At 43.0% G+C, this 26,616-nt stretch overlaps 2 protein-coding genes across 2 annotated transcripts; both read right to left on the reverse strand.

Annotated features, from left to right (window-relative positions):
• Positions 1–11,830: 11,830 nt before the first annotated feature.
• On the reverse strand, positions 11,831–15,080 carry LOC124646474 (disease resistance protein PIK6-NP-like). Its single transcript, XM_047186577.1, has 3 exons — positions 14,655–15,080; positions 14,383–14,552; positions 11,831–13,787 (listed from the first exon to the last, which is right to left on the reverse strand). The coding sequence occupies exons 1-3, from the start codon at positions 15,078–15,080 to the stop codon at positions 11,831–11,833; spliced, it is 2,553 nt and encodes an 850-aa protein (XP_047042533.1).
• A 2,994-nt stretch (positions 15,081–18,074) lies between these two features.
• LOC124647678 (probable serine/threonine-protein kinase At1g01540) lies at positions 18,075–21,150 on the reverse strand. The gene is given in 7 exon segments (XM_047187583.1): positions 18,075–18,422; positions 18,508–18,714; positions 18,796–19,186; positions 19,482–19,604; positions 19,687–19,791; positions 20,318–21,009; positions 21,085–21,150. Coding segments are annotated over 7 exon segments (1,668 nt in total). The 3' UTR covers positions 18,075–18,338.
• Between the last annotated feature and the right edge of the window lie 5,466 nt (positions 21,151–26,616).

The raw sequence follows: 26,616 nt of genomic DNA on the forward strand, positions 1-26,616 counted from the left end.
GGAAGACAAGATAAGTCATCCGTTGACTCAATAAAATGTGCTATTCCAACAGCCAAAAAAGCACTCGACAATATATTCTCAGAGCGCTTAAAGTCGCGAATAATCTCTGAATGCCGCAAAACTTTGCGAAGGTAAGACCCCAAATCCGTCCTGAGCGGCGTGGCACCGTCTCTGACGTCGGTTTGCTACTTTTTTACGTATCAACAGATACGAAGAAAAATCCTAACGGACACGTTAGGTACCCGATAAAATATGACTAGGACTCGATAGATGGTAAGACCTTAAGCGGCACCTGTCGAGTTAACACCGTATCCCGAGATCATGTCCAGGGACGTGATCTTGAAGTAGGTTTTTGCGGATTGCCACTAGAGCAGTTAACTAGTACCTGATCCGTCAGATGAACTAGCCCCAACTACCATTATCCCTGTACAATATATAATTGTTTATCTAAAGATATGTGGTGGTTTGAAAAAGTTACTTGACGATTATAAAGTTGGAGATTTTCCCTGATTCTTCGATTCAAGCAAAATCTCGGGGGCTACTGACATAGGCATCCCCAATGGGCCTGCCGAAGATGGTACCCGGGGTTTACTGAAGGCCCACAAGTCGAATAATATGAAGTTCAGAAGCCCAGTTAGTATTAAGGAAAGTTAGAGTTGTATTACGAAATATAGAGACTTGTAATTTTACGGGACGGGTTAGAAACCCTCCCGAACTCTGTAACTTGTGTATTACGAATCCCTCGGCTCCGCCTCCTATATAAGGGGGAGTCGAGGGACAAAGAGAGGATCGAATCCATTGTCAACATAACCCTTGTTTCTTAATCGTCGAGTACTTTTCGGCTGAAACCTTTGAGATCTACTTGCCATCTACTTCCAACCAAACCCTAGTCTACAATACGTAGGCATTGACGAGTTAATACCTTGTCAATAAGATCTAAACTTCTCGCAGGAAAACACAACTGCAAAGAACTCTTTTTTCTATCAAATGATAGTTTATCTGTGGGTTATTGAGAGTTCGGCTAGCGTGATGAATGATATTAAGTTCATCACCATCCCGCTGGCACAAATCAACTCTGACAGATTCATGGTTTGACTTACAGAGTAACTCAAAAGGTTTTCTCGAATCAGGTGGTTTTATCATTGAAGCTTTAAAGAGAGCTTGTTTAAGAATGTTAAAAGCATTAAGAAAATTTTCATCAAACTTAAACTGAACATTTTTTGTAACAAATTAGTAAGGGGTATTGCTATTTTAGAAAATTTTCTAATGAACCTTCTGTAAAATCCAGCATGACCAAGGAAACTTCTAATACCTTTGATATCTCGTGGGGGGTGGTATTTTCTCTATAGCTTCCGCTTTTGAGTTGTCAACTTCTATGCCTCTTCCCGAGATCTTGTGTCCAAGTACTATCCCTTCTTGAACCTTGAAGTGACATTTTTCCCAGTTAAAGACTAGATTGGTGTCTTCGCACCTATGCAAAACCTTATGCAAATTACACAAGAAATGGTTAAACAAAATTTCATAGACAGAAAAGTCGTCCATGAATATTTCCATTATGTGTTCGATATAATCAGCAAATATAGCAGTCATGCATCTCTGAAAGGTAGCTAGTACATTTCATAAACCAAAAGGCATTCTACGATAAGCATATAATCCAAAAGGGCAAGTGAAGGTTGTTTTCAATTGATCTTCCGGATGAACAACTATTTGGGAGAACCTAGAATATCCATCAAGATAACAGAAATGGGAGTGTCTAGCAAGGCTTTCCAAAGTTTGATCTATAAAGGGCAATGGATAATGATCTTTCCTAGTTTCCTTACTTAGTTTCTTGAAATGAATGCACATTCTATATCCTACAATAGTTCTTGTTGGGGCCATTTCATTGTGTCTATTTGGTACAGCAATACATCCTCCTTTCTTAGGGACACAATGAACATGACTCACCCAATTACTTTCTTTGACATGATTAATGATACCTACATCGAGGAGGCGGATGATTTCTTTTCTTACCACTTCCTTCATCTCAGGTTTATTTTTCTTTAAAAATCAACCACTGGTTGGGCTCCATCTTTTATGAATATTCTATGAGTGGCTATCGAGGGACTGATCCCTTTCAAGTCATCCAAAGAATACCCAAAAGCCTTATGGTGCATTTTAAGCACCATCATTAACTGTTCTTCCTCATTTTTTGAAAGGTTAGTACTGACAATAACACATGATATATATTTGTTTCATCCAAAAACCTATACTTTAAATCCAGGGGAAGATGTTTCAGTTTTGGAGGGTAAATCTTCATCTCCATTTCTTTCAGGTATTTCATATTTCTCATTAGTTGAATTATCAGTCAAAGAAGGAGATTCCAAATATTTTTCAATATCATTTTTATCTAATTCTATCATAGCATTTTGATTTCCATATAAACTTACTTCCAGATCATCTCCAGAAGTATCATAAAGTATTGCAGAAAGATTAGTGAGATTACCTTCCTCCTCAAATTCCTCCTCCTCAAAATCTTCGATAATTGGTTTATGATCGAGTGAACTTCGAGAAATGGAAGCTCATTACTTCCTCCCCAAATTTAACTGATATATATGGTTTCCTTCCTACAATCAATATTAGCCCCTGCGGTATTCAGAAATGTTCTTCCGAATATGATCGGACAGTGAGAATCAATTGGCATATGAATCACAACAAAATCAATGGGATACGTGTAAAGCCCTATTGTAACAGGTATTTTTTTATCGCTCCCATAGGGACTCGAAGAGTCTTATCAACTAGCATTATTATCATATCTTTGTCTTCTAATTGTGAATGTTCAAGTTCATCTTGGATACCAAAATATATAAGGAATAACATTAACAGTTGTTCCAATATCACAGAGGACATAATAAGAACATCCACCAAAAGTGCAAGGTAGAACAGGTTTACCCACATTTTCTGATTTAACCATACCTTCTACGAACTGCGAGGCTTCGAAGTCGAGCTCAACTACATTGCAATGTGCATACATAGCTAAAATTCCTTCGTTATATTAGTTACCTCACCTTCCTTATCTGCAACTTCATAAGTACTACCTCCGTCCCAAGGAATAAGGCGCACGCGTATTCCAAGACAAATTTTAACCATAAAAATTGAGCAACACAATCTTGATTATATTATATGTAATTAATATCGTTGGATTCGTATTGAAAATCACTTTCTAATGATGCTAATTTCATACAAACAATCTTTATATATTTGAAGTAATTCTTGGTCAAACAAAAAACACGTAAAACAAGACGCCTTATTCCTTGAATCGGAGGTAGTAGGTTCCTCATTACAAAAATTGTCCTCTAGTACTCTTACCTCTTTCGCCTCTTCTTCCTTTTGTTCTGCAAGAAGTTGAGCTCTAATGTTCCTTGTATCTGTCATTGGGAAAGCGAGCAGCTCATTATAAGGCGTCCTTTCAATGGGTACCACTTTGGGTACTTCAGCCTCAACTTGCCTTGCTTCAGCGATTTGAGGGTGGCGGAGTGTAATGAAGCCATTCCTTCTTGGGTGCTTCAATGAATTCTGTAAAAGCTTGAAGAACATATAATACCATAACATCATCAAGATTAAGCTCATTAGATGTTTCTTTTAATTGTCCGGTGTTTTTATAAATTTAAACAATCATGTTCAATTTCTATATCTCCCTCACTTCCAAGATCAAAGCCCCAAGATTTTCTATTTCTATGAAGTTTATCGAGGTGTACCCAAGCTTGCTCGGGGGTGATTTCCATAAAAGATCCACCGGATAGCAAATCTAATTCCCTTTTATTATCTTGCTCAAATCCTCCAAAAAACATGCAAAACATACCAAGGTGGTAAATCCTGATGGGGACAACCGTACCTTTATACCTTAGGTAGTCTCTCATTAATTTTTCTCCGCGGCGATTCTTGAAATTGGTTATGAATCTCCTTGCGTAAGCGGACTTAACCTTGGGATAGAATTGAAATATAAATTCCTTCATGAGATTCTCCCAAGTATCAATCTTTTCTGCAGGACAAGTTCTATACCAAGATAAGGAAGTGTTGGTGAGAGATTGACTAAACAGTTTAAGTTTTAATTCATCATCAGAGTAGTTTCTCAATTTAATTGTCCAACACAACTCAGTAAAGAAATGTATTTGATTATAAGGATCCTCATCAGGATCATCTCCTGAAAGCTTTTTTCTTTCATAATAGCAATAAAGTGTGGATAAATCGCATACTCCACGTCACTCCCATTGGGGAATTCTTTAACAAACCCTCGGTTAAACCTCCCGAGGTATTCATTTGTATCAAGCTTATTCATAAGCCCAAGAGCATACATGGAGTTACCTGCAACTATTAAACAACTTTTACTAGAAACAATAATAAATTAGCAACTAAGGACAAAGACCAAAAGCGCTGAGCTCCCCGACAACGGCATCAGAAAATAGCTTGATAACTGCAAGAACACAAATCAATTGTAGCTAGTTTGGAAATAAGGGAATTGATAGCTCGATATTTAGCACTATTTTGCTGAGGTTTTGAAGTATACTATTACTCATATTGTCATTCATTTCATGCTCCAGCTAGATACACCTATGCCTATATTTTGTATACTTACCAGTTCTTATTCATTTTCACATGAGCTTCACATGTTTAGTAGTTTAAGTAGGAATTTATTATGTTTGCCTTGTCTTTGACATGTATTCATGTGTTATTGGAGATCATGGAAAAAAGGAGCAAAAGGGACCAGGAGGTTACAAATGGGAGAATTACAGGCACCAGACTTAGCCATATAAGGTGTAGGAAAAGTGTTATTTTTTCAACATCTTATATTTAAGTTCTAAGGCAATGGTATTGTAGCCCTCGTCCATACGAGTTCAACGAGCCAAAGAACACCTCAATTGGAGTCCAGATGAAAAAATGGCGGGCAAAATACGAAACCATCTGCAAGTTTAACGACCATCGGTACGTGTGGGTCTGCCCGTACCGTCCGTCCGTACCGGGTTCCGTTGGGTCTGTTTCGTCAAACGGAACAACATTTGTGAAGGCCCGATGTGCATATTCTACCTCAGGCTCCATCGGTTCGCAAAACCGACCTCCAGCGTCTATATAAAGAGGGGAGGAGGCAAGGAGACACACCACTTCATCATCCACGCCCTAAGGGGCGGAGCCCTGCTGCTTCGCCGCGCCGCCACCATCTCCACAGCCGCCGCCACCATCTCCACCAACACAGAAGAGGAGGAGGAGGAGACTATAATCTTGAAGGGCAACGCATATCGATCTCCATCATCATCATCAACGTCTACATCTTCAATCCCATTTGTCTACTTGGTTGTGATCCGAACCGTATTAGGATTTACACTTCAATTGTACCTTCATATTCATATTGCCATGATGTTGATCCCCTTCATTTATGAGTAGTTCCTTTGTTCTTGGGGAGATATGGAGAAACCCTAATAATATTATGATGTGAAATAAATATGTTTTATACCTTTGATCTATGAATGTGTGTTAGTTTTCTCTTTTCATATTACGTGTTGTGCACCACGTAATATATGTCTTATAGTCTTGAGACGGAACTACTCTTTGAAGTGTGGTAAAGTGAATGGCGGAAAGTGACATTTCCATATCAGCGCTTTGACACATGAATAAAGGGGGATAAGAGGGATTCACTAAGCTCATATTGATAACCATGGGGTAAACCCCTTAATAGCAAATAGTCACTATGTGGCTTGTAGAAGACTGGCTGTTGTGGTTATTTAGAGATGCGACGACCGATGGTTTTCTGGGCGCATCTTATTTTGGAGATCTCCCCACACATAGCTTGGCAAAGATATAGTTCATTCTAATCATAAGTAATAGCAATACTAGTGGTGGAACCTACACTCCTTGAGAACCCCTCAACCATACCACAAACACGCTCTCAACACTCTCTAGCTCTTGGTTGCATTAGCTTATTTTTTTTGTTCTTATTTACTTTATCTATCAACACAAACAACTTTTATATACTTTATCTTGAAATTAGAATAACTTACAAGTACCCACTAGATAATAGTAACAAGGTGCATTAAGACCCTAGCCAGTAGCTCCTCGTGGTTCGATACTCTTAATAACTGCGAAAACACAGATCGAACCACGAGGAGCTACTAGTTAAAGTCTTAATGCCCCTTGCTACTACCTATTAAAGATTACTTGTAAATTGTTTTCTAATCTCAAAATGTTTTTAGGACACGGTTGTAATTGGTTGCAATAAAATAAATAAAACAGTAAAAGTGTTATAAGAAATGGGTTGAAACTTAATAAGACAAAGTGTTCTCATGGATTATTGGATCCACCTCTACCATTAGGATTCATGTTAATTAAGATGAAGTATACTTTTAATCATATCGTGTGTGGGAGACATCCGTAATAAGATGCGCCCAAAAATCCATCGGTCATCGCATCTCTAAATAACCATAACAGCTAGTCTTCTGCAAGCCACATATTGACTACTGCTATTAAGGGTTTTACCCCGTGGTTATCGATTGAGATTAGTGAGTCCTTCTTTATCCGCCTCATTCATGTGTTAAAGTGCCGATACGGTAATGGTCACTTCTCGCCGTTCACTTTACCACACTTCAAATGGTAGTTCCCTCTCGAGAGCATAAGGTAAATATTACATGGTGCACAATACATAATATCAAGAGAGAGAACTGACACACATTAATACTTAAAACCATAAATCATCTTAGATTCATCTCATATTCATGCTAGGGTTTCTCTATCTCCCCAAGAACTAAAACAACTACTCACACATGGAAGCAATCAAGAACATCATCGTAATCTTATGGAGGGGATGAAAAGAATGGAATGAATTCAAACAAAAATTTAAAATAACAATCAAGATTACAACTATGGTTGGAGGTGAGTGACATTGGTGATGCAGCGGTTGATGATGAAGGGGATGATGCCCCGTTGTTGTCTTCTCCAAAGTTCCTTCTCTAGATCTGATCTGGGGTGGTGTTTCTTTGTTTTGCGGAGTTGTGTGTCTCGGATCTATCTTTCGTCTGCGCGAGATGAAAGTAGTTGACGAGGCGGTGCTCCTAACACACCGTACGGGCGGACATTACGGGCTTCCCCGGTACCGGTGCCTGCTAAACTTACTGAAAGTTGTCCTCAGAACCTTCTTTTGCCCAGGTGCATAATTAAGTGCTAAAATGATTTTTATCACATCAAATTACCATATAATCATAGTTTTTATTGATATTTCATCATTGCCTTATTATTTTGAGATCATGCGTAGACAAGCATAAAAGGAAGCGGTAGCGCGGTGAAATACAAAAATCTTATTACTACTCAATGATAACTTAATAAAATAATGCTGTAAAAACATGCTAAAAATGCAGTCATCACCATGCGGTCACTCTACTTTTCTATGTTCTACATCTTAATTTTTCAATTCTCGGAACACAAATTCGACGAGACCCTCCTGCTGGACTCTATTTTTTCGTGTTTTGCATCTACTTTTTCTTCACATTCTATTTTTCATGCTTTTTAGCTTCTATAATATTTTGTTTGGAACAAAGGCAAGAAACCTGCTATCGATAAAATATCGGTGTTTATGGGGTTACAATAATTTTATCCATTCATGTATGTAATTGATTTTTCTCGATTTGGGCCCTTTGATAGAGCTTTCCCTGGGGCCCTCGAAATGCTAGAGCCGGCCTGGTGGTGTGTTGAAGAGGGCGAAGAAGCATGCGTTTGCAACCGCCTCAATCCAGGAAGCTTGACGAAATCCGTAATTGAAGAGAAGCAGTAGCGTCTTCAAGAGTTGGGACTCCAGCAATGGTAATAAAGGGACCTCGTCATGTGATAGAGAACAGAGTGGTACTCTAGAACATAGTGCTAAAAATAACTCCTATTGAGATATTTTTTTATCATTTTTACATATGACACAAAAATGTCGGTTTTCCAAGAAAGTTGGCGTGCACACCTGAAATGTAGACATGTATGCGTTTAATTATTTTAAAATATTTTTTCGAGTACCAAGAGCATATGCACCTGTGATTTTTTTTTTAGATCAACAGGCCTCCGCCCCTTTCCATTTCCATAGAAACGAAAAGACAGTCACAGCATAGCAGTACTTATTACAGCCCCAAACTAGGAACAGACTCAAACTAACTGAACAAAACAGACAAGCACTATTTTAAACCACCCCTACAGCCAGACAGAAAACCACCATCTAGCATATGGCATGAGTCTGATCAGTTATAACTCCAGCCTCTTCTTTTTTCTCCTCTTGATCACATAGCAGAAACCTACACATCCGTCATCAGGCGAGGAGCCAGCATCTCCGGTGTCCTAGGACCAACCATCCTCATTGTTTTGCGCCTCTTCGGTATCTTGAGAGCGCCGGGGCTTCCACCATCTTCAACTCCAATCTCTTCACGCACTCTTCCATGAAACTCCGATTCTTCGACGGACAGAGAGGACTCCATCGCTTCAACATTTTCACCATTCTCCTCCACAAAACCTGCATCCCAGACCATATACATCGGCCAAAGAACATGTCATTTCTATGCTTCCATGTTGACCACATAATAGCAGCAACAACCATATTAGTAACCACATTCTTTTTATTGCTCACCCATAACCTGGCCACATTTTCAAAGCTTAAACAAATCTCTTTTTGAAGAATGATAGATATTTCTGTCCACATGATTCTCAAAATATCACAGGAAAAGAACAAATGTTCCACAGTTTCATTTTCATTGCAAAGTAAGCAAGTTTTATTTAGAATTGTTTGCCTTTTCTCCAGGTTATCTCGTGTTAAAAGCTTGTTATGTGATACCAGCCACAAGAACACCTGAACCCTAGGGGGCACATTTAATTTCCAAACAGCAGGGATAAAGACAGGGATAACTCCTCTAAAGTTAAGCACTGCATACAGAGATTGTGAAGTATACAGCCCGGAGCTATGTAACTTCCAAACCAAACTATCCTCATCACTTGTATAAATCACCGAAGATGCAATTTGTTCTAATTGGTACCATTGTTCCATCATCTTCGAGTTAAACACTCTCCTAAAGGTGAGTTTTAACTCGCTCCCATCCCAGACTTCCTTAATAGTTGCCCCTTGTTGATTGCACACAAAGTAAAGGTCCCAGAACATAATTGCTAAGCTCGTATTTCCCAGCCATTGATCCTCCCAGAACCTAATTTTATCACCTTTACCAATCATCCATTGGTATCCTAATTTTGCAGCTCTAGCCGCCCACATGACGCCTTTCCAGAACGGTGAAATCTCAGTTTCTCTACAACTGAAGACATTCGGATTATTAGTGTCATATTTATAGTCAATTATTTGTTTCCACAACTTGTTATTGTCCATATTATACCTTCTAATCCAAGAAGCTAACAGGCAAATGTTAAGCTCTCTAATGTTCGGAATTCCTAGCCCACCATATTCTTTTTTCATCGCCACTAGTTCCCAACGAGCCAGATGGTATTTATAGTGCCCTTCATAATTGTCCCAGAGGCAATGTGCCATTTGCGAGTTAATGGCTTTTATAGCCCATGAAGGAAACTTGATAGCAGACAGCAGGTAAACAGGGATACTTGCTAGGCAAGATAGAATCAAAGTTATCCTTGCTGCATAAGACAGTAATCTGCCTCTCCAGCCCGCTGCTCTTTTGAGAATAAGATCTATCACCGGTTGTAGATCTTCTTTTTTTAGTTTACTAAAATGCAGCGGAACCCCAAGATATTTCAAAGGTAACTTGCCTTTTTTGCAACCAAAAACTTGTGAATGAATATTAGCCTGTTCTTCTGGAATATTAATGGTTATCAAGTCACACTTATCGAAGTTTATTCTCATGCCTGACATCTGCTCAAAGATTGACAGGATCCATTTCAGATTTAAAGATGCCTCCACGTCGTTTTTCAAAAATAACAAAGTATCATCTGCATATTGCAGACTGATAATCCCTCCGGGTCTAAAACGAGTAAGCAGCCCAGAAATAAGCCTTTCATTTGCAGCTTTAATAAGCATTTTCGAAAATACATCAGCCATCATATTGAAAAGAATGGGTGAGAACGGATCTCCCTGCCTAAGACCTTTCCCTGTCTCAAAGAAATTGCTATTCTGGTCATTAATTCTCACACCTACAGAACCTTTATGGAGCAGCACATGTATTTTATCTAACCATTTCTGGCTAAAGCCTCTTTGTTTAAGCATTTTCTCTAAGAACTCAATGTTAACTTTGTCATAGGCCTTTTCGTAGTCGAGTTTCAGAATCAGGCCCTCCTCTTTGTTTTTATGCACATCATGGATGATCTCGTGGGCGGTAACGACACTCTCCAAAATATATCTCCCTCTAATGAATGCCGATTGGTTGGTTGAAATAAGTCTGTCCGCGCACTTACCCATTCTATTAGTGCAGGCTTTCGAGAAAATTTTGAAGCAACAGTTTGTTAAAGCAATAGGCCTGAACTTTTTCAAATTTTTCGCATCAGCTTCCTTCGGAATAAGCGTGACTAAACTAAAGTTTAGCCTGAAAAGATCAGCTTCATTTTTTTCAAAATCTCTAAAGAGATTTATCAGATCTGTTTTAACCACTTCCCAGAATTTTTGATAAAATAAGAACGTAAAACCATCTGGTCCTGGTGCACCTTCACTATAAGAGTCAAAGACCGCTGTTTTTATGCACCTGTGATTAAAAGTGTATTTCCTCTTTAGCACCGCCTACTTTAGCATGCACGTAGCACCATCGGTTTTAGCATGGAAGTGGACATTACTCCAGCCCCGGAGAATCGTCACGAGAAGTGAGGCATGTATTCTCCTATAGTGCTGCTAGAAGGACCACAAGGTGAAGATCATGGCTATCAAATGAAGTCAGCGAGGTGGCTATTAGCGACAAATAGAGTAGCTACTCGCATTATGAACTCGCTATCATGGTGATGGCGGTCACAACCGCTGTTAGCTCCGGGTGACCGAATCAGCGATGCCTCGCAGTCAAAACAAGATTGTGCTTCTCCCGAAGCTAAAGACTAAACCTTATTTTTTTAAAAAAAATCATCTATGATTTGTCGATCCGTTGCAACGCTCGGGTTTTGTGCTAGTAAAATATAAAAGGAGATTAGCATATGGCATATTTTAAAAAACCATATAGTAAGTATATATATCAAAAGTCCAAGGTGTGGGATATAATTGTCTTTATGTATGAAATTCTTAATAAGAATTAACTATACGTCTTTGATGTAGATTGCATAAGTAGATCAATTTATTAATGCATTTAGATGGAAATTCATTGTTCGATTTATATGTAAAATGTGTGAGGAGTACGAGCAACTTTGTTTTTTAAATACTAGCAAATAGAAAGACGCGGAGACATTTGCTCTTGGTTATGTCTTCATCTATATATTATTAGCAGAAGCTAACAATGTTTTCGCCAAGGATCCTACCGAGGCTACCATCATTTTTTGCAGCATAAGTGATATTTCGCATCGCACATGAAAAATGTCTTCCGTGTGTGACAGGACCTCAAAGGACCAGTCCGTGCTAGTGGAGCATGATCAGGCTAACTTCAAGTCTTAGAAGCAGCTTCCAGGGCACTTCATCTCTATCCAAATTAAGCCAGGTCCCCTTGTTCGGGTCCTCGTCATTACAATCAGGGGCGGTGTCATCGTACGAATAATGGGTGTATATATATAGTCATTTTTGCACATATTTTTTTATATTTGTTTGATGTATATTACTCTGTATTTAAGTTAGACATAGGTATACAAGCTGCTGCTATAAAATAATGGGTGTACTACTGATCTAGCTCCGCCTATGATTACAATCCTCTTCATTCTTCTAACAATCAGATTCTCCCAGTATATAAACTGTGGGATGGTTGAGATGGATAGCTGCTTCTTTCCTGATCGCAGTAGCTCCGGCCTTGTTCTTAGAAGGTGTGGATTTGTCCTTGACAAGCATTATTGTTGCTTGCTTGAGACAAGTGAGATTCTCAAGGCCTATATAAAAGCCATAAGTTTTTGCCACTGGCACAAGACATGGCACACCAATCTTCTCAAGCTTCGGCATAGCACCTTTCATGAACGTAACGTATGCTTCAACAGCACCACTGATTCCTAACTCCTTAAGATTTGGGAATCCAGTGCCTTGGACTGTAATTAGCCCGTTCTGTTGTCCTGTGTTCAACCATAGCTCCAGACAAAGTAATGCTGGGAGCTCCCCAAGAGTAACCAGACCCTCCTCTGTTAATTCAGTTAAATTGATGTCCAAGTAAGCTAGGCTGGTGAGAGTTGGTACAATCCACCTTGGAACATTCTTAAAATAATAGTCGCTGGACATATAGAATATTTGAAGGGAAAATGGCAATGGGGACCATGAATCTAAGAACCCAAGGGAGCCACCGTATCTAGTTATCCGTAAAGACACGAGTTTATGGTTGCCAAGCTTGCACAGTGAGGAATGTAGCATCGTTTCATGCTTCTTGTACTCCTCGAGTCCTTCACAATCGAAATATATATCAAGTCCAGACAAATTTTCTAGGTTCCCAAGTTCCTCCACCACAAAAAATGGGCTACGGGTAATATTAAATCCAGAGATTATCTGTAAGTTCCTCATATCTCCAATTCCATTTGGTAACTTTGTTCCCACTGCAACTAGTAGGTGTTGCAGTTTAATGAGGCGAACAATTCCAGATGGCAACTCTTGCACACATGTATTCCTAAGATCTAGGGTCTCTAGATCACATAGCATCACAATGCCTGATGGTAGCTTTGATAGGCCTGTGCAACAAAGGCTGAGGTATTTTAGTTTGAACAATTTTCCCATATTGTAAAGATCATACTCCTCTAAGCCCTCACAGTCCTCAAAATCCAGTACTCGTAAAGCTTCAAATTCAATAAGGCCAGGCAGGTGCCTGATGTAATATGATGATGTTACAGTTAGAGATCGAACATGGCTTAGATCTTCTTTAACTAACGCATATGCATTCTCCTTTTCATTATGTTGGATGGATAGTCGTCGAATAAAACCATTATGATTTACCAACCTCGTTTGGCCTCCACCTACCACAGTGACAAAATTATCTTTGGTTGCTTTGGAAATAATAAGTTCCAGCATCATGTCATGGATCCGACATGCGTCAGCCTTACCATCATGGCCAATGCTCACTGGTTGTACCATGCTTTTGTTGATAAGCTCGTAAAAGTAGTTCTCGGCAACCTCTTGTCGGCTCAGTCCACGCTCTTCACATATAAAACCTTCTGCTATCCATCTTCTCACCAACCTTTCTCTTCCAATTACACAATCCTCAGGGAATACACTTAAATACAACAAACATGTCTTGATACTAGGGGAAAGATCATTGTAGCTAAGGTTTAGTATGGTACTCATTCCCTTTAAACTCTGGTTATTTTCCAGTGCAGAACCAATTGACCTTTTAATCTTCTCCCACTCCTCTTTGACAGTTGGTCTGGTTGCCAATAAACCGGATATACTGATAATTGCCAATGGTAGGCCTCCACATTTTCCCAGGATTTTATTTGAAACATCTTTCAAAATATCAGGGCAGTTTTGCTCTGAGCCAAAAATTCTTCTAAGAAACAATATATTAGAGTGAAGATCACTTAATGCTTTCATTTCATAAACACGGTCATCACCACCTATACAACATGACCTTGCTACATCGATATTGCGTGTAGTGACTATAATCCGGCTATAACAATTATTCTTTGGAAAAGCACACTTGATAGTGTCCCATGCTTGTGCACACCATATATCATCAGTTATAACGAGATACCTAACAAGCAATGAAAACTAACATATATCAACCAATTGTGATAAGGAACTCAACTAAAAAGCATAATCCATGCATGTTGTAAATATACGAACAAAGTACTCCAACATTTTGTGTGTTAATTTAATGTACCAAGCTAATTAAATTAAGTGCATGATGATGCTTATTGTTTATGTGTGTCATTTCCATTACTTAGGTTTCCATATGCAGTTGAAAATGCACATGTATATTATGTCCACTCATTGAAATTTGTACTTAAGTGGAAATACCCTCTAGGTACTCAATAAAAAACAACCACATCACAACTTTATTTGAGTATTTATTAAATAGGCCATGAAATTCCAACATTCATTGTAGGAAGAGTCACACATGCATGGCCTAATTATTGCATAAGGGATCAATAAGCAACGACGGATACTATACGTTTAAAATTACATCACATATGCTAGCTTTAGATACAGTGATAGTTACTTAAGTGTACTACGATATTGCCTATTCTCATATGTAGTATATTGTAGATATATGGCATGCCCACTTTTTAGATAATATAGGCATAAATATTACACAATATTAGAAAAAATAACAATGTTGAAATTACCTCCTATCTTGTAGCAGCTCTCTCAACTTTTCAATAGATGTCATTACATCCCAAATGTCAATATCTTTTGTGAATCCATCAGGGTAAGGCATTTTCCAGATGAGGTCACTAATAGTTTTCTTTATGTTTGGCTTTTGTGAGACTGATACAAAAGCCCGACAATCAAAATTCTTTTGAATCTTGCGATATACCTCATTCGCCAGAGTTGTCTTTCCTAATCCACCAAACCCAACAATAGCCAGCACCCTACTATTTATGTTTTTATCTTCCACCATCCACTTGGCAAGATCATCTCTTGGACCATCAATGCCCACAAGGTGTGCCTGATCGGCAAAAAGAGCACACAATCGGGGATCCACAACCAACGTGCTACAAGTATCCTCATCTAGCTTGTAACTGTGCTTAAGCTCTTTCACTTGCTTGATGCGAACCTTTAGTTCATCAATTTGGTCGGCGATTCCACGCCGAGCTCCAAGCGCCTTAAGTTGGCGAGTAGTCTTGAGGAAGAACTCCTTGAAACCACTATGGCGCCCATCATCATCGAGCCGGTGAATGAACTTATCGATGCAATCCTCAATATCATAGGCCAATTCCCTCACCATGGACATCCATTGCTTGACCTGGACGTCAGGATCTTCGAGCATAGCATACTTATCGGCTGCAGCATGCATACTGCTTAGCTCACATTTGAGCGACATGATCTCACGGCGAACCCCTTTGAGGCGACCATACTCGCCGGCAACCAGACCTGCGAGCTTTACCAGAAGGGGACCCAAGGCACCGAGCGAGGCGCTCACTCCGGAAGCCATAGGTGAGCCTTTTTATTTGTCTCCGCAGTGTTTTTGTGTTTGGAGTGGAGAGAAGTGGACTGAGAAAAAATACCAAGCAATTGGGTGGGTGCTAAGTAGTTGGGACACGCTGCAAGCAAATGAAGAACATATTATATATCTTTAGACATTGTTGTTTCCTGGTTCCATCTCTTGTTTGTCCTTGGAATTTCCGTTGAGAAAATCCAAGTAAGTGTAGTAACCATGCGTGCAGGAGTCGGAGAGAACAAGGCAGGCAACCTAAGTGGCTAAGTTAATTAATTAAGAACATAAGCACAAGGAAATTATACCATGTATGCATCGTGCCGACCAAAGTGCAAAAAAATAATTAGCTACAGACTGTCAGTGCGTTTTTGGTGTGATTTTCCGTGGAACTAGTGGACACCCCGCGCGTTGCTGCGGAAATGCAGCGCGTTGCTGCGGAAATGCAACATATTTTCATATATGCAAAAATAAAATAACATTGAGAAAGAAATTTGGATGATAAAAAGCTCATGCATAATTAGTAGCACAACATTATTACTATTGTAAAATATGAACAATTTTCATCACCAAGTAGTTATTATGAATTCCTTAGGTCAACAATGGAGACTATTAACAGATGTGTGTGTTGAAGACATACCACTTCGAATGGCTTGCTGCCACAAAACTATCCGATATAGAAATCTTCTCCTCTGGAGGAATGGCTGCTTCCCGGCGTGCTGCGGGAATATATCTAAGGAAATAAATGATGATAATACATTTACAACATAAACTTATTGAAAATATATATTAATGATTGCAGAATATAAATTTCAGAAAATATAAATTGAATTATACCATACCATCACCATAAGACATGACAAACTTGCAGCATGCACCAACAATATTAAGAAAATCCTGTTGCGGCCTGGAGAAGAAGAAAAAAATTGCACACAATAAAGAACGTCATTAGGAGAACTAATAGAGGTTAGATGCATGTTGAGCAATATAGATTTTCTTACGAAATTATTGATGCCCTTGTGTTGATGAAAAACAGAAACTCAAAATAATTGAAAGTAAAACAGATGGAGAAATAGGGATATATACAATAAAAAGAGCCCCAAGGCTATGAATGTATATGCAAGTACGAAGTAAACTCTTAAGTCTCTGCTGCTATGTCGTGTCTTTACTGATCCTTCCCGTCCCTCCCAAATCCGCCGCTCTTTTTTGGGGAAAAAATCCACCGCACTGTTGATGTGCTTAATTCCAACGTTCTCTCGTATATTGTCTAATCTTCGATCAATCTTGAGCTTCAGGCCCTGTAGAGAGGCAGAGGTAAAGGAAATAGAGATGAACCTTGAGGCTTTCGCCGTTCCATCTTCCATGGTGAGAACGCAAGGTGCAGAGGCGCAGAATGACAACGCATCTGCATGGCCGGCCGGCCGGCCGGCCGAACTCCGTCCCCGAGATCGTGGAGGACGACTACCTTCCCGGGAGGCGGTGCTCCTTCTCACGAAAAAACTAAATAGCCTGGCAAGATGAAAGCGAGAGAAGTTAGATGGGGCTTAGACGCTCTGTCCAGATGCTATGAAAGCGGGACCTAAAAAATGATGTGAACCGGCGGTAGACGAATGGGAACCGACGATGAGTTCAGATAATTACAGGCAGTGGAGGTAGGATGAATCGGTAGTGGGCTTCGGCGTTTGTGCTGATAATTTAATGAAGGTTTTGCGAGATATAGGCGGGCGAGTGACAGGATCAGCGAAGGAACCCGTAACAGTATAAGCCCACGACCAAAATGATGGATTATGTCACCGAAGCAGCAATTTGCTGATTTGGATCCAACGGTTAGGAACAATTGGAATGACGTGGTTACACGAATTTTTAGCTTGCAAACATTAAATGATTTTTAGTGGGGATGAACTTTATAGACATTATAGATATGCGATGGGGGCTGAATGAACATAAACACCCAGCTCAGCAGGGCCAGCCCAATGCCCTGTGGACTATGGTCCACCCTGATTACATTGTGCACGAGGTTCAATACACAAATTTGGAAACTGCTCCGAAAACGTTTCCTACCACCGTTTCGCTAAAGAAGTTCCAGTCTGGGGGTGCGATTGGTGAGTCACACCTTTTTTTTGGGCTTCTAGGGGCTAGCCATTGGGAGGACTTGACCGGGTGGAACGGGCCAAGAATCATATTTTTCACTTCGTTTGGTTGCCCACAAGGAAATTTTGACATGCTCACGAGAGAAAAGAGTTTGGTTGTAAACACACTTAACTCATATACAATTCTTTGTTCAACAGATCCGGAGTTACAACTATTTTAGTTCACGAACAAGGGTTCTAGGGTTTGAACTTTTGGGAAGTTTTAATTTGCTTCCACGCAATCTGAAAATCAGTTTGAGCTAATGGTTTGAAAGTTTCATCACTTGTCGTTAGATTCGGCCTAAAAATTTGTAAACTTGTCAAAAAGATCCGAGACACGCTAACTGATGGCACGGGCATGCAATGCCACATCATCACTGCCAAGTAGAACCAGCTATCAGATCTTCTGTTAATTAGGTTAATCTGAGATTTGAACCTAGTTGCAGTTTATTACACTAAGATGATTTTTCTAAAAGAGGCAAAGTGAGTCGTAACAATGATCTAGTAGATTTCATCCGAAAAATCTCTATCGCCCCAGGTGACAGCAGGGGACGTACTCCTCGAAGTTAACTGAAAAAGGCGAGTGATGATCTGGTGTCAATGAGTGTCATAGAACTGTGTTGCCAGCCAGAAATGCGCGCAGGCGTCGAGCTGGAACGGAGGTGCGTTATTATAGGTTAAACTAACAACTAAAGAACAATAGACCAAACTCGAGTAGTACTAGTGAAGCAAAAGCATAGATGTACTTCCGCTGTGTTTGATCATATAAAGAAGCTCTTAAGTGTCGAGCAATGGAGTACTATGAATTAGCTGTGCGATGGAACCAATGCCGCCATGCAAACAAAATTTAACGGGCGAAGAAAGAGAGATTATATCGACTAGCTGCTTGTACAAGAACATTTGGCTACAATCCTGTCAATGCGAAGGGGGGGAAAGCACGGTGCCCATACGAACTCAGAAGTCAGAACCTCCACTTCGCAACGACCCATTGATCATCCGTCCGCAACGTCCGTGGCGTTCAGTGCTCATCGCGTTCGTAGGCGTAGCTTTCCTCCCAGGACGAGGACGCGTGAGGTGACAGGTCCCGCGCGAGCTGGAGTTCCTGCATGCACAGCACCGGAAATGAAGAAATGAGGAGCTGCAGGTCAGCGTGGTGTGTTGAAGGAGAAACGAGAACGACGACGTACGTCTCTGAACCTCAGGTCGTCCTCGAGCATGTGGACCACGTGCCCCATGGTGGGTCGCTGGCTGCCGTCGGGGTCGACGCAGCGGAGCGCGGCGAGGACGGCGCGCTTGAGCACCTTGGACGGCGGCGCCTCCGGCAGCCTCGGGTCCACCACCTCCTCCACCCTCCTCTCCGCCACCATGCGCTTCAGCCACTCCACCAAGTTCACCTGAATTTTGGCAACAGGACGGTTATTACACCTTACAAGTTACAAGGTGCCCCAGTTCCGTAGAAAGAAACGACGGCTGACCTCGGCGGTTGGCCTGGTGTAGTCAACCGGAGTTCTACCCGTGATCATCTCCATGACGAGCACGCCGAAGCTGTACACGTCGCTCCTCTCGTTCAGCATCCCTGTCCTTGCGTACTCTGGTGCCACATACCTGCGATGCACAGCGTATTAATCCTAGCTGCAACCAAGGTTGGACATAGCAGTGATTTCCATGGAAAGAGCCATGAACACTGAGGCTGACCCGAATGTTCCCATGACGCGGGTGGTGACGTAGGACCTCTCGGAGCAGAGAAGCTTGGCGAGGCCGAAGTCCGACACCCTGGCGTTCCACTGCCCGTCCAGAAGGATGTTGCTGGATTTGACGTCGCGGTGAACTATCTTGGGCTCCAACCCTTCGTGAAGGTACGCCAACCTGAAACAGGGACAAGATGCCTATCAGTATCAATACTGCTGGCTAGTGTATTCAGCATTTTAAGTATTTTTTGTTTCAGATTTTCAGTATTCAGCACATGTGCCGTTGAAGCAAAGCATTGGCAGTGTTGTTTCAGAACTCAGACACCACAGACTCGCCTAACATGCCAACTAGCAGTGATTCGTGTCGGTAAAATGGAGTTGTCTATGTACTATCATTCTAGTCTAGACTTTGCTGAATAATTACATATGCAAAAATGAAGTTTCAGATAACACGAGTAGGAAGGAGGAATTACCCTTTAGCAGTTCCGAGGAGTATATGCATCCTCGTATCCCAGCTCAGCTGGCTAACCTCTCCGTCGTCATGGTGCAGCCACTTCTCCAGGTTACTGTTCTCCATATACTCGTACACGAGCATCCTGGCAAAAATGTGATGGATCAAGTGCTGAGCAGAGGTACTTTACTGAATTAAGCATTGCAGTTGCATTGGTAGATCGTTACCTGCATGGTCCCTCGCTGCAGTATCCGAGCAAGCTGACCAGGTTCTTGTGCCGAACCCGCCCGATGGTGGCCACCTCCACCCTGAAATCTTTCTCGGCCTGGCCCCTGAAACCAAGGACGGAACAGTTGGTGAAATTTGAACATCATCTTGGGTCCCGGCAAGCCGCTGGAAGCAGTTACTGGCCGTGGTTGCTACGCGTGAACTGGAATTCAAATCTGACAACTGCCGAAAGTTGCTTCAGTCCAACTAACGGGAAAACAACACTTGTCCTGAATCCTGATCAGTGATCACGCGATTATCGGAAATTCTACGAATTTTCATCAGTGTGGAAACGAGCAAACGGAGGAAACCTGAAGAGAATCATAGTACGATCTCGACGGGAGTTGTGCATTTGAGATCATTCCTGATTTTGAACCCAACCGCAAACCTGAACCAACAAACAACTGAACGTTTTCGAATTACTACTCTATCGTAAGGAAACCAAAAGGAAAACATCAATTCGCGATTGTAATCCAATAAAGCATCGGAACTGAATACTAAACCTCGAATGTTTGAACAATGTGCAGAAATTCAGTTGAAAAAAGTCGAGAGACGCCGACGAGTTCGGAACCTGAAACGAGGGTTGTTCACCTGTTGTTGTGCAGATTCTTAATAGCGACGGCGGTGGAGTCCCTGAGCAGGCCCCTGTAGACGACCCCGTAGCCGCCCTCGCCGAGCACGTTGTGTGCGGCGAGGCCGTCGGTGGCCTCCTCCATCTCGCGGCGCGTGTACCTTCGTCCCCAGCCGCCCCGCGACGCCTCCCGGGGCTCCGCGTCGCTCCCGGCCGAGCTCCATCCGCGCGCGCTCCCGCTGCCGCTGCTCGTGGCCGTCCCGGGGCTGGTCGTCCTGCCGGACGCCGCCGCCGCGATCAGCGGGGCCTCCTGCTCGGCCTTGATGACCTCGATCGGCGGCTGGAACGGCGGCGGCGGCGGCGCGTGCCAGCGCACGGGCGGCTCCTCCACGACGACGTCCTTGTCCGCCGCCATCGCCTGGTGCACGACGTGGTGCTTCGTGGACCGGGAGGGGGCCCCGTGGTGCAGGCTCGGGGCGACGCGGGGGCAGCGCCGGCGGCGGCGGCGGCAGCGGCAGAGGCAGACGGTGAGGAAGAGGAGGGCGAGGGCGAGCAAGGCGGCGCCGGCGGCGGCGAGGACCCAGCCGCGGAGGCCGAGCACGGAGGTGCGGTGCGAGAGCCAGGTGGTCAGGAAGCCGACGCTCCACGCGGAGGACGGCGTCGTGGTGGACTGCTGCTGCTGCTTGTGCTGCTGCCCGTGGAGGTGGTTGCGCTGTGGCGTCGGCGGCGGAGGGTGAGGGCGAGGGCGAGGCGGGGGGGTGGGGTGGGGGAGGCGGCGCGGGGGTGCCTTCGCCACGGGCCGCGTCCGTCGGGCGGGCGGCGATAGCTTCCTCGGGGGCGGCGGGGCGGTCATCGCTTGCTGCTCGCCGCGGACGCCGAGAGAGCCGTGGGTTTTTGGAGATGGCGATCGCGGCTTGGTTGAGAGTCGAAGGAATAGCGTTCCAAGATGGTAGTATGCAACCGAGACCGAGGAATGAGGCAGCCGTTGGAGTTGGAGCAGAGATGGCCTCAACGTACTGGCTAGCTTTTCGGCGCGGTGTCAAACGGCAATTAACGGCTCATCGATTACTCCGGAAGTACACGGTGCTCCACTGTAGCATTTTTTTGTTGTTGCAAAAAAAACACCACAATTAAAATACACAGTAGGTTTTTTTTAAAGTAAAATACACCACAAGTCATAAAATTATTTGAAGGGTGTCATGTTAGTCCTAGTGCATATCCTAAAACTATTTGAAGGGTGTCATGTTAGTCCTAGTGCATATCCAAGTCCTAAAAGTTTATAAAGTGTGTCACCCAAGGTCCTATCCATGCTATATCAGCTTTGACTCGTGCTTGTGCCATGTTGACTCCTGCCACATGGCAATTTTGTACACTAAACTTCCTAAAAAGTAATTTCCTGGTTACTGCCCTTCGCCACCTTCTAGATCTGCCCGGAGAAGAGCGCGGCGGGGAGCTTCGCACGGAGCATTGGCCCGGTGCAGTGCCAGTCCACATATTTTGAGGGCCCTAGGGCGACAGCACGAAGACCCCCTTGTTTATAGTGGTGGAGCTTCCCTCTAGCCAGGGGGCCATTGCCCCCCTCCCCCCCACTCAATAAAAAGATTTAAATACATATATAATATTTATGTTGAAGTTTTAAAAATTACTCAAAGGTTTAGCATGATTGGTGTCCTTGGACCCTACAACAATCTCTACCCATGAGTAATTTTTTAAATTTTAGCATAAATATTAAAGATCTAGCATGATGGGTCAAAGGTTTAGCATAAATGTTGAAGACGGAGGGAGGAGGAAGATGAGCAGGGGAAGGAACATGGATTCTTTTCCCCCCTCCTGGCGAGGAACCAAAGATACCAGAGATGAACAAATTCGAGCTGTAGATGATGCCTATAAATAGCCCAGCCCAAGTCCTCACCAGCAAAATTGCACAAGGCGAGAACCCTCTTTCGATCCGCATCCACAATTCCACCTGCTAGCTAGAGAGGCTTGTGAACTAGAGATGGGGAACACGAGGGCGATCGAGGGCGACGGGACGGGAGGGCTCTCCGCCGCCGCCATCTGTGGGATCGTGGTCGTAGTCTTTTTCTCCATCCTCGCTGCAGTCATTGTGTTCCGTCCCGTCGAGGGCGACGGGACGGGAGGGCTCTCCGCCGCCGCCATCTGCGGGATCGTGGTCGCAGTGTTTTTCTCCATCCTCGCTGCAGTCATTGTCGTTCATCGTATCTTCCGCGAGTGCAAGCGTGGGGCGGCGGCGCCACCCGCGGCAGCAGCCGCGCAATTGCCCCCCCCCCCCCCCCACTCAATAAAAAGCTTTAAATATATCTTTAATATTTATGTTGAAGTTTTAAAAATTACTCAAAGGTTTAGCATGATTGGTGTTCTTGGACCCTACAACAATCTCTACCCATGAGTAATTTTTTAAATTTTAGCATAAATATTAAAGATCTAGCATGATGGGTCAAAGGTTTAGCATAAATGTTGAAGATATATATCTATAAAAATTACTCAAAGCTTTAGCATGATTGGTCACACACAAAAGATTAAAAAATATTAGTATTCCATTTGAAAAACATTACACCAATGCAATAGAAATTCAATATTCCGTATATTTGATAGTCGCATGGTATTCGAGATATCGGTGAAGACAATTAAACTACTTGTTTTTATGGATCTGATGAACTATATACAAATATACTTATTTGTAATAATATCTGCTTTATACACGGGTGTATACACATGTACCTCTAGAATTAATCACACGAGGAATAACTGATTCTTATGCCCATGCAAAAAGTGAGTAGAAGAGTATACATATTTGGTATTGAATTAATATGAGGATAGAATATATGGCCCCTCAAGCATATATTGTATGATGGGACGAATATAATTGTTGCGAATCATATGAGTTGCTTCCGGAATGGTGTAGTTACGCGATTATGTCGGTAGTATCCACTAATAAATACTCGCAATGTCAGGAAGGTGGAGGTCGGTGTTGTTCTGCACATTTGGAAAGGCTAGAAATAAATCGTGACATGAATAAAAGTGATTTAGCAAGTTTGGAGTACTTCTTTTAGTAAAAGAGTCAAAGTAGAGGCATGATAGGCCACAACTCGGAACATCTCTTGAGTGTTGAATCTCAAAATTAAATTATATTAATACGAGTACACAAACAAATCTTTTAGCTCATCCCCCTAACTCCTGGCCCAGGCCGAGGGTGGAGCGTCTCTCTGCCCCACCCTATGAACCGGCCTGTGCCTAGAGCTTCATCGAGGCCTTCATGGCTCCGTAGACGAGGAGCACGCTGGCAAGGCAAAGGATTGGGCTTTTATACAAAAAAAAAAGATAGACATCGGACACAACATTAGAAGTTACAACATATGGAGGTGTTTTTCGCAAGAAAATATGCAAAAATGCGACGTCAGTTATCTGATCATAAACAGCTTGAAATGATCTGAAATGAGCGATCTTTTTTTTTTGTAAATGAGTGGGTCAGCAGGTGGTTTCTTTATGAAATATCTGAACAGTGGCTGTTTTTTAAAATCTTATCCACGGTGATTTTTTATTTTTTTCTGCAATTTTCTCGAGAAAACCCAACCTTAATTGCATCTGTGCTTGGCCAGGGACGGCTAGCTAGTGACGTCGTGATCAAAGTGCCGGTCCTGGTCGTGATCAGATCTCCCATAAACTGAATGGTGATCAGCATACGGCTCGCTGAACTTGATGCCTTACCTGACGCTCTAACCGACACCATGACTGCAGGATTAGGATCGATCGACTGAAGTATCGCCATCCAAACATCTGATCTAATAGCCAGTTCGGCAATGTACGCGGCCGGCGTCAAACTGAATCAAGCAGCAAAAGCAAAGCTGCTGGAACGAACGTACTGTCACTGATGCATCTAATTTGACTGAACGGCCGTGCGATCTTCAATGGCCCCTTTTGACGAACTGGGTCTGGTGTAAAAAGGGCAATCTTCAGACCAGGGAGCATCGAGTACACAGGTTAGTTATTAGCACGAGTTAGCTGCTTAGCTCGTACTACTGGAACTGCAAGGTAACGGTGTCCTTTCCGTTGCGCGCCAGACTGCCGATCAATGTGACACCAGCATGGCGTCGGCGACGTGGGTGCAGCTGGAAGGAAGATGCAACCATGCTTGAATCGATCTGGATGTAGCCGCAACTGGATGCCCACCACGCCATTTCCAAGTGCGTTTTTTTTCCTTTGGGGACATCAGCTGACTGAACTCTAGATCAAAGATTTGACTACGGAACTCTTGAGGAAATTTGTGTGTAGGCCGGTCACCTCCTCAAAATTGTCAAGGATGGATGCAAAGTTTTGGGTGTCTTTCTTGATAGGAGCCACCGTTCGCGTAGAGAGACATGCGCAAGATGGTGCCTCTACCCCGGAGCTTGTGAAGGAGACCATGTCTTGAGTCACTTTTCAATATTTGGGTAAGCGGATCAATGGAAATAAGAACTAACAACAGCGATATGGGATCCCTTGATGCAACCCGCGGCCGTGACGGGTGGGAAAGCCGGCCACCAAATTGAGGAGCAACCTTGAAGTTGGGGTTGTGAGGGGAGCCACAATCCAATTTGTTTCTAGGAAAACAAAGTGGCATGTCATATTGTTCTTGTAAGAGAGTGGCATATCATATTGTTATTATTACTGACATTGTCATAGTTATACATTATCTCTAACTAGCATGGTAGACTTGGGCGATTTACACAAAAATAACCCAAAAGTGGAAGAAAAGCACAGACTAACCCTCCGGCGAAACTATTTCACCAATCTAACCCTTTTGTGTGGCGCCCCTCCCACGGGCGCCACACATGCCCATGTGGCTCCCCTCTGTCGGCGCCACACACCCAGCCGACGTGGCCCCATCGACGCCGAGCCGGTGCGCCCATCCGACGTGGCAGCATGTGTGGCGCCCTCCCAACGGCGCCACACATGCACTTGGAATCTCCCAAAACATACTGTGAGACAATTCCTCTGGGACTTAGCCGTTTTGCGAGGCTCGATGTGTGGCGCCGATGCCACGGGCGCCACACATCCACTTAAGTGTGGCGCCCGCGCCCGCGCCCAGCCCGACCCTTCTTTCTTCTTTCTCTTCCTCTCTCCTTCTCCTCCCCAACCGCCGCCGCCGCACGCCTCCCCTTCGCCCCCCCACCCAAATCAACCAAGGAATCATCGGATCTATCCGGCCAACTCCTTCCTCCTCCATTCCTCAAGGTATTCCCCTTCGCTTCCCTCTGATTCATCCAATAGTGTTGGTGGATTTGGTAGATTTGGGTATGAACCCTAGATTTGGTAGATTTCTTGGATTTGGATATGTAGAAATTTATGTTGGTGGAATCTACATTGTAGTATATGTGTTTGAACCAAAGATTTGTTGGAGCCCTAGATATGAAATTTTACATGTATGTGTTGAAATCCTATGTATGTATGTGTTGAAATGTCTAATATTTGCCTAGCAAATGCATTCAAATTTGTTACATATGCCTAGCAAATGCATTCAAATTTGTTACATATGCCTAGCAAATGCCTATTCAAACTTGTTGCACTCAAATGTGTGTATGTATGGGTGATTCGAAAGTTAGATATATTGTCTTACATATGTATGTCTCGTGGTGAAAGGCAAAATTGGAGCTTAGCAAATGCCTATTCTATTGTCTAACATATGTCTATTATGTGCCTAGGAATGGTATGTCTTACGAAATTCATATGTGTGATGTATTTGGATATGAACTCTCATGTATTTGGATATTCTCATGTATGTGTTGCTCATTTTTGTTAGTGGAATGACTCATAACATGGTTGTGTAAACATGTAGGATGGTGTGGCTTCTGGATGAAGAGTACGACGGGGAGCACCGGGCTGTTCATATGACGGAGAGGGGAACGGATCTTCACCCTTTGAAGATTCGTTACCATGGCACACCGGATATACCTTATGACGAGAGGTACACGGAGTTCATCCGGCCTACCGGTCTTATGCCGTTCATATCCCTTGTAAACCGTGGGGGCCACACATGAACCCCTCGGCACTCACCGCCCTTGTCGACCGGTGGAGGCCGGAGACTCACACCTTCCACTTGAGGGCCGGCGAGATGGCCCCTACTCTGCAGGATGTTTCCATGATCCTTGCACTACCTATTCAAGGCGAGCCACTGTGTATGAACACAGCTTCTGATGGGTGGCGCGGACAGATGGAGGACCTTATTGGCAGGGCTCCTCCGGCGCCAGCAAATCCAAGGGAGAGAGTTCCCGCCGGCGCGTCTTTCTCTTGGATCGGAACTAACTTTGCGGAATGCCCCATA

Source organism: Lolium rigidum, chromosome 4, assembly GCF_022539505.1.
Source record: "Lolium rigidum isolate FL_2022 chromosome 4, APGP_CSIRO_Lrig_0.1, whole genome shotgun sequence".
Lineage (NCBI taxonomy): Eukaryota > Viridiplantae > Streptophyta > Magnoliopsida > Poales > Poaceae > Lolium > Lolium rigidum.